This window comes from Bombyx mori, chromosome 7, assembly GCF_030269925.1.
Source record: "Bombyx mori chromosome 7, ASM3026992v2".
In the NCBI taxonomy this organism is placed as follows: Eukaryota; Metazoa; Arthropoda; class Insecta; order Lepidoptera; family Bombycidae; genus Bombyx; species Bombyx mori.
The window spans coordinates 12,934,310-12,943,760 of NC_085113.1; the positions used below are offsets into that span (position 1 = coordinate 12,934,310).

At 39.2% G+C, this 9,451-nt stretch overlaps 1 protein-coding gene across 1 annotated transcript in view; it reads right to left on the minus strand.

Moving 5' to 3' along the window:
* The window catches only part of LOC101736440 (protein masquerade), a 34,369-nt gene extending 25,533 nt beyond the window's left edge, over positions 1 to 8,836 (minus strand). Inside the window, exon 1 of the mRNA XM_004925756.5 lies at positions 8,554 to 8,836. Within this exon, the coding sequence (XP_004925813.1) occupies positions 8,554 to 8,641 (88 nt within the window). The 5' untranslated portion in view covers positions 8,642 to 8,836. The remainder of the gene's footprint in view (positions 1 to 8,553) is intronic.
* Between the last annotated feature and the right edge of the window lie 615 nt (positions 8,837 to 9,451).

The following is a 9,451-nucleotide window of genomic DNA, read 5'->3' on the forward strand; positions in this document are numbered from 1 at the left end:
GACGGTGGTACCTACCCGCGCGGACTCACAAGAGGTCCTACCACCAGTATAAAGTAAATATAAAGTAAAAAAAAAACTGAAATACGTCCAATTTTTGAGGGGGCATCGTGGATGAAGGGAGAACGCAATGTTGATTTCATCTTTATCACACGTGTTTTTTTAATCAGAGTTCCGTTTCTGTTTTATTCGGATAGTTAGCACTAGGAATTTTCAAAAACTTATTCTAGAAATTACTGAGCACCGGCATTTCCGCTGACGATCCCTAAAGCTACAAGTGTGTCAGTTAAAAGAGAAACTCCATTAATTAATCAACTTTGAGTCAACGTGAACGAGCGTGAGTCATTCGGTGAGCATTGAGAATGTCACATAACCTCTCATTAGCTGGTACTTGTGCGTATTAGTCCTTATGATTTAATACTACTTTCTAGGGCAGTGGTCTCCAAGCCGGAGCACTTGACTCCTCGGCTACGGCTCTTCCGCTAAATATTTAGTTCCGGCACGGAAAACTACTTATTATCTTGCCTTATAAATAAATAAAATAAAAGAGCCTTTTATTTCATACAAGTGAATTAAAAAAACGAATTAAATCAATGTGATATATGCAATTAATCTATATAGGTACCTACAAATGAATTGCTGTTCGTTAATCTCGCTAAAACTCGAAAACGGCTGGACCGATTTGGCTAATTTTGCTCTTGAATTATTTGTGGAAGTCCAGAGAAGGTTTAAAAGGTAGATAAATATGAAAATACCGGAATTAAATAAAAATAACAATTTTGTTTCTCCTTTGATGTATCTCCCGTCGGACGGATTCCTTTAAGTTTATTTTAGACAAAAGTTTAGGTCGTTTATTTATCGATTAAGGCACTACGAAGTCTGCCGGGTCAGCTAGTTAACTAATAAATATGTTTGTTGAATAATGTTCGGTACTATTTCCACTTGCAAGAACCCCTCCTCAGGTAAAGGCCTCCCCCAAGGATAACGAATCTTCGCTAGATTGAGCAATTTGATTGAGCATAAGTGCACACGGGGCCCGTACCCAGGGCCCCCATTCTCAGGGGGCCCCGAAAGACCGACAATTTCTCTCACACGTTTATTCACAAAACATTTTTGTCGGGCACATTACATTTTTTTCACAAATCAGTAATCAGAAGGTATTTACAAGGCATATATACTATGCCTATAATGGAAGATTTTGCTCAACAGAAATCCCGAAAGAAACCGTTATCGAAATCGTAACTAAAAAACCAACAGCATTCTAATATCATTAATGACATATTATATTCTATTTGATTACCTATAATAAATGGTCATACTCGGTAAAAAAATGTTATTATAATTCGCTTTTTTTACTTTCCAAAAGGGCCTCAAATTCTTGTGTGCCCAAGGGCCCCATCCTAGTTTAAGACGTCCCTGGTTGTCACTAATATGGCCAGCCCATGACCGACATGAACATCAACATTAAACAACATCTATGAGCGATAGGGACCAATGGTCACCGGGTGAGATATGCCGGGATACGAGAAACAATTCCAATGTAACCCCGAATAACTTTAATAGGTAACGCGCGCATCTGATCCATACAATATATCATCGTTTCTCCCTGGATAATAACACTGGAACTAAGAACTGGAATTCGTCTGTGCTAAGATTTGTTTTCTTTTTGTATTTCTTTTTGTTTTCCAATTATGAAAATAAACTTCTCTTTTCAAAACTAAATAACGTAAAAAAAAACATAGAGGTTACCAAATGATTGTTACAAATATATTTTTTTTATTGTTTTAGTGGCTGGACGAGCTCACAGCCCACCGGGTGTTAAGTGGTTACTGGAGCCCATAGACATCTACGACGTAAATGCGCCACCTACCTTGAGATATGGCAGAAATAGGCAGGACGGTGGTACCTACCCGCGCGGACTCACAAGAGGTCCTACCACCAGTATAAAGTAAATATAAAGTAAAAAAAAAACTGAAATACGTCCAATTTTTGAGGGGGCATCGTGGATGAAGGGAGAACGCAATGTTGATTTCATCTTTATCACACGTGTTTTTTTAATCAGAGTTCCGTTTCTGTTTTATTCGGATAGTTAGCACTAGGAATTTTCAAAAACTTATTCTAGAAATTACTGAGCACCGGCATTTCCGCTGACGATCCCTAAAGCTACAAGTGTGTCAGTTAAAAGAGAAACTCCATTAATTAATCAACTTTGAGTCAACGTGAACGAGCGTGAGTCATTCGGTGAGCATTGAGAATGTCACATAACCTCTCATTAGCTGGTACTTGTGCGTATTAGTCCTTATGATTTAATACTACTTTCTAGGGCAGTGGTCTCCAAGCCGGAGCACTTGACTCCTCGGCTACGGCTCTTCCGCTAAATATTTAGTTCCGGCACGGAAAACTACTTATTATCTTGCCTTATAAATAAATAAAATAAAAGAGCCTTTTATTTCATACAAGTGAATTAAAAAAACGAATTAAATCAATGTGATATATGCAATTAATCTATATAGGTACCTACAAATGAATTGCTGTTCGTTAATCTCGCTAAAACTCGAAAACGGCTGGACCGATTTGGCTAATTTTGCTCTTGAATTATTTGTGGAAGTCCAGAGAAGGTTTAAAAGGTAGATAAATATGAAAATACCGGAATTAAATAAAAATAACAATTTTGTTTCTCCTTTGATGTATCTCCCGTCGGACGGATTCCTTTAAGTTTATTTTAGACAAAAGTTTAGGTCGTTTATTTATCGATTAAGGCACTACGAAGTCTGCCGGGTCAGCTAGTTAACTAATAAATATGTTTGTTGAATAATGTTCGGTACTATTTCCACTTGCAAGAACCCCTCCTCAGGTAAAGGCCTCCCCCAAGGATAACGAATCTTCGCTAGATTGAGCAATTTCAACCCAGTTTGTAGTTTTTTATTGCTTAGATGGATGAACGAGGTCACAGCCCACCTGGTGTTAAGTGGTTACCGGAGCCCAGAGACATCTACAACGTAAATGCGCCACCTACCTTGAGGTATAAGTTCTAACGTCTCAGTACAGTTACAACGGCTGCCCCACCCTTCAAACCGAAACGCATTATTGCATCATGGCAGAAATGAGCAGGGTGTTGGTACCTACCCGTGTGGACTCACAAGAGGTCCTACCACCAGTAAAATAAAAAACCAGACATTCGCGTAACTTCATAAAAATAAAGTTACCATTAAAGAAAAACATACCGAGATTGATACTGTTTGTAAAATAAGAAAAATGGTGTGCTCAGAGCAAAAACTGAACAGTTGTTATAAGATATTATTTAATCATAGTGTCGTGGCCTCGTAATATTCTTTGGATGCTGTGACGAATGAACGGAGAAAGTGGACATCGCGTCGCCGCCGCTCTGTAGATACTGTTCAATGTAATATTGTACAAAGCGCCTTGCATTTACATACACATTTATACTGAACCATTATAAATGTACCTACATAAATGTCACGGTATAATGAAGACTCCTTGGCTTCGCCTGCCGCTTAGAACGTAGTTTTTAACACAATTTAAGCAATGGCGAATCCAGGGGGAGGGTCATGTGGGTCATGACCACCCCCTGAGCTGGGTCCAGGACTTAGGTGGACCACTAATTGAATATAATGATTTTATTTAAATATTTTGTCACCATACAGATTTTATGTAACTACATACCTTCAATATTTAATTAATTTAATATAATATAATAACTTTGTATAATGGCAAACGTTTGGGAACGAACGCATCTAAATTTGACTATGTGACCCCCTCCTGGCGCCAAAGCTGGGTCCGCCCTTGAATTTAAGCCTTTAATTGACATTTTAGAGAGAGATTGTGAGAGAGAGGATATGCTTTATTGTAAACACAAATGCAAAATCAAATAGTACAATAAAATTGTTTCAGGAAAAAAATTCATCGCGGCGTACATACTTATCCAATGAAAAAACAATTATTGCTTAAATTCATTGACGAATTCACGGTTTTCTTGGCGTTGACTGACTAACGGAGCCCATAGACATCTACAACAAAAATGACACCACCCAACTAGAGACATGAGTTCCAAGTCTCAGTTTTACAGTACAACGGCCGCCCCACCTTTAAAATCCAAACGCATTAGTACTTAACTGCAGAAATAGGCAGGGTGGTGGTACCTACCCGTGCGGACTCACAAGACGCCCTACCGCCAGTAATTACGTAAATTATAATTAAATCTTCTTCTTTCATTAACATCTCCAATAGTATTATTCGCGTAAAAGATAAGACGCCCGGTGTACTCGTCTCAAGCCATGCAACTAACTGTCCTTGTGTTGAATTACATACCCGATCCTGTAGACCGAATGGTAAATAGTCGACGTCGCATGTCATTACGGATCCTTCCGATCCATTAACAGTGCTTTTAGGTACCACAAGCGCCGGTCATCGTTCTCATCGAACCCGTCGCTTGCGACGAAGGGCTCGACGAGCGCATTAACCCATAGACACACACTGAGTTTCTCGCCGGATCTTCTCAGTGGGTCGCGTTTCCGATCAGGTGGTAGATTCTGTGAAGCACTGCTCTTGCTAGGGCCAGTGTTAGCAACACTCCGGTTTGAGCCCCATGAGCTCACCTACATGTTAGGGCGAAGCTGAAATAGCCACTCACGGCTATTAGCATAAGCAGGGAAAAAATTCCGGTGTTCAAATCCGTAGGCATTAGTCATGGGCTCTGGCTTAAAGGGTTTGACAGCCGGTATATTATACAATAGAAACTTAGAACTGATGTTTCAAGGTAGCGTCATTAACTATCTGATCGTTATGGCTTCCTGCCCACGTAACGCCAGATGAGACAACGGTTCACTCATCTAATAAAAAATATTTCGATTATTTTTCTTACAGTCTCGAGCAGACTATCACTTCCAATATGCTTAGTTAGTGCGAGTTTCTTAAATGGCCGGCTATTTTAACAAAATTCTATGTAAAATTTTTAAACGCGCAATTTTAGATAGATATCTGTTTACGCAAATATTAAATATTTTAAGAGTTTTAATGAAGGGGCCACTTTAAATTGTTACAAGGCGATTTAGATAAAGATTCCATACACTGACACATGCATTATACATATAGAAAAGCTCTCAAAGTTTCTATCATTCAACATGTACTCTGAAATCATTTTAGTGAAACTGATATGTGTGATGCACCGTCCACTTTCACTAAATTGTATAATAATGTAAATAATCATTAGCCTGCGTTATTATTTAACCAGTTGTGCGATGCGGTTTCAGTCGCGTTGAATTTGTAATTCAGAAAAAACGGAACTCATTGGATTTCCTTGAGAGGTTTGCGCACGTCACTCTCACGTTCATAACGCATTAGTAGACCTGCAGATCCGTTGCGCAGTGGAATGAAAGCCATTCTGCGGGTCGCGACCAGGGACGTCTTAAACTAGAATGGGGCCCTTGGGCACATAAGAATTTGAGGCCCTTTTGGAAAGTAAAAAAAGCGAATTATAATAACATTTTTTACTAAGTATGACCATTTATTATAGGTAATCAAATACAGTATGATATAATATGTCATTAATGATATTAGAATGCTGCTGGTTTTTTTGTTACGATTTCGATAACGGTTTCTTTCGGGATTTCTGTGGAGCAAAATCTTCTATTATAGGCATAGTATATGCCTTGTAAATACCTTCTGATTACTGATTTGTGAAAAAAGTGTAATGTGCCCGACAAAAATGTTTTGAGAATAAACATGTGAGAGAAATTGTCGGTCTTTCGGGGCCCACTGAGAATGGATGCCCTGGGCACGGGCCCCGTGTGCCCTTATGGCAAAGACGGTATTGGTCGCGACGGGACAACGCAAACCCGCCGTCGCCCGAAATATGTCTTGTTGAATTGCCCGGATTCACTCTCCGTGGTTATAGGCCTCTCAAGCACCGGTCACCGTCCTCGTCGATAACGAGGAAGAGTTCGACGAGCGTACTAAGTCATAAACACAGCCCATTCAGTTTCTTGCCGAATCTTCTCAGTGGGTCGCGATTCCGATCCGGTGGTAGATTCTGTGAAGCGCTGCTCTTGCTAGAGTTAGTAATAGCAACTTCGTCAGGTTTGAACCCTGTGAGCTCAACTACTTGGCCGGAGAATCTAGCATTACCTCTCGAGGCTGCTAGAATAGGTATGAAAAACATCCATCTTTCCAATGCAATCAAAAAAATCCATCTTAGATAGGTACATCTTCGGAGGCGCTCGGGCAGTTGTTAGAAAATCCCCCCCCTCTTGGCTGAGCCTTTGCTCGCCCACCTGTCCTGGTGAAACTGGAAAGGCCTTCGGGCCATCAGTAAACTTTCAATCATAAAAAAAAAAAAAAAAAAGAGAATGAATATACTACCGGATCGGAATCGCGACCCGCTGAGAAGATCCGGCGAGAAACTCAGCGGGCTGATGCATGGGTTAGGTTGCACGTCGAACTCTTTGTCGAGTTCGACGAGTACGGTTACCGGGGTCCCTAAGCCTGCTCCTAGTGCTAGAGCTCAAGGCGTCTAATGCAAAGGTTAAAGGTTGGATCTGAGGGATCCGTAAGGCCGTGTCTAGGGCGTCGACGGTGACTGGCTCCTGCGTGATCAGGATTCGGGGAGTAGTCAGCGGCGGCAACGATAAGGCGATTATCATGACGCACAGCCTTATACTAGATTCTATTGTTTTATTTTGCATTAACTAATGGCAGATAGATCCAGTTTTGTGGTTATAACTTTAACGTTTACAATATTAGTCTAAATAAGTTCACAGTTTGAATGCTTGTAGGTATATTTTCAGACTTTTTTTTAATTGCTTATATGCTTTAAATGGGTGGACGAGCTCACAGCCCACCTGTTGTTAAGTGGTTACTGGAGCCCATAGACATCTACGACGTAAATGTGCCACCTACCTTGAGATATAAGGTCTAAGTTCTCAGTATAATTACAACGGCTGCCCCACCCTTCAAACCGAAACGCATTACTGCTTCACGGCGGAAATAGGCGGAGCGGTGGTACCTACCCGTGCGAACTCACAAGAGGTCCTACCACCAGTTCTTTATCTTGTCCATTCTTGTCACTCCACACATCCGTCCACGTTGCCATTAATAATTAGTACTCAAATGAGTGAACTATGTTATAAATTAATGTAAGTCATCCATATATTGTACGTGTAGTAAGTAGTGAATGAAGCGCGGACGGCCGGCGAGTTGGTCTCGTTCTAACGGTTCTATAATTCTCCGTTACGATGATGCTAAAAAACGGTTATCGATAGTTTTATTACAATTTAGTACGACTCGATTTTTTTCTTTTTAATACGCTTTTATTAGCTTCAGACGTATGTATGTAACGGAATCTTTGAACATGATTTCGACCACCTTCAAAACGTCGGATTAACTTGAAATTTGGTATACTTATTAAGGACCGATGACAACTGGATATTTAAAAAAAAAAGATTTTTTTTTATTAAAAATAGAAATTCAACTAAAAATGAAAAACAAATAATAGTTTAAAAAAACTAACAAAATACGATTTTATAGAAAATCCAACTAAAGAATAGAAAATAAATTTTAATAAATTTGAATTAAAAATACGTAAGTTACGGGTAAGTACCACCGCCCTACCTATTTCTGCCGGCAGCCGTTGTACTGTAAAAACTGAGGCCTTAGAACTATTATCTCAAGGCAGGTGGCGGCATATACGCTGTAGATGTCTATGGGCTCCGGTAACCGCCTAACACCGGCTAGGCTGTGAGCTCATCCACCCAAATATGCAAAAAAAAACTGTCAAAATTACCCTGACTTCACGACAGACTACCAATGAAATCGCAACTTTAGCTAATAATATTCAATTTCATCAATTTCTTTACTTACTAGCATACAATTTAAACACAGACCTTATGTGTAATTAGTGTCGAACCTGTATATTCGTGATTAAAGGTATGATATCGCCTCATCACAATTTAAGAACGCAATTACTTTTAATATAATAACTGACGAGGCAGATTTTAGCTTTAAAACCTCCTCTTGTATATCTGTTCTAATTTTCTGTCGATGATGAGAAGACAATCTTTCTACTGGTCTGCTGTTAAGTGGTTAGCTGAATTCACAGGTGTCACCGCTCAACTGAGGCTTAAGATCGAAAACTCAACAGCGCTGTAAGAGGCTTTCTACCCTCTAAATTGGAACACACTGTTTCGTGGTATTTACAGACAGAATAATGATACCTGTTCGAACTCACAGTTACCCCAGTCATCACTGAAATATAAAATGGAGATAAAAAGCACTCTACTCAATATTAAAAACTAATATTTTTAAAGTTGGTTCGTCTGCGTAAATACTATGATCAAATCAATTATCTACAAGCGGATAATGGCACAAAGATTCATATTTCAAATGCAAGAATTTTCAAGAATATTCTCACGCGACTATTAGCCTTGTTCAAATTCAAAACCTGTATGAATACAGAAACGAATTAACGGAAACCGAAATTCCCGCCACATACGGCCTTTATGACCCAAAATCCAACCCCATATCTCAGAGAAAGTGACTTACCACTCAGAAAACCGCTCGAAAATAAGTCGTCCTGTCCCTTTAGTGGCGTCAGCACCGCTAACAAAACCAATACCGTTGAAACTGTCATTGTGGCACTCGGGAAATGTCACTAATTGTGAGGTGAACTGTCACAGCGGAGTTAGTTGCATGGCGCGTTAGCCTCGCGTCTCGCGTATGAAAGCACTGGTGAAAGAAAGAAAGGCGCCTTGTTGCGTGGGCCGTGATCCGTGTAGAATATGTTAGCGCAGACTGTGAATTACTTTATTAGTGCCACTGCGTCTTCTGAGAAGTACTCGCTTGTTTTCATATTCAATATTTGTACTTATAATCAATAATTTAAATGTAGTACATTTGCATATTATTAGAACGCTCTACAGTTTAAAATCTTTGACGTAATACAACATAACGTCATAAATAATGCATCATTTGATTCACCTCAGTTGCATAAAAATACCAACTAAAAAGCGTAAAGTAATTGCTATATTATAATTCACAATTAGAATCTAACATATTTGTGTGTAATTAATACTCCCTCGTCTTACCCTCAATACTTTGACTAAAATTCAAATTATAATTTGCCTCATATCGCTTTTTAGTTGATTTAATGCGTTAAAGACGAACCTATTCGAGGGATGAAAGGCTAATTGGTTTAAGTGACATTTCCCTTAACTCGCGACATTTATCTTTGTAATTAAAGGTGCGTTTTATTTGGTATTAGCATCAACAATTCGATGTTTTTAATCGAACTTTAATTAAGTTCACCGCATTCCAATAACTGAAGAAGTTCTTTGTTACGATTTTTTCTAAATTTTAAACTTTAAATGGCTTTCAAAGTTGCAAATGTGTCGCCTCAGTAATTTCTATCTTTCAAAATGTACACATTGTATAAATATAGGCG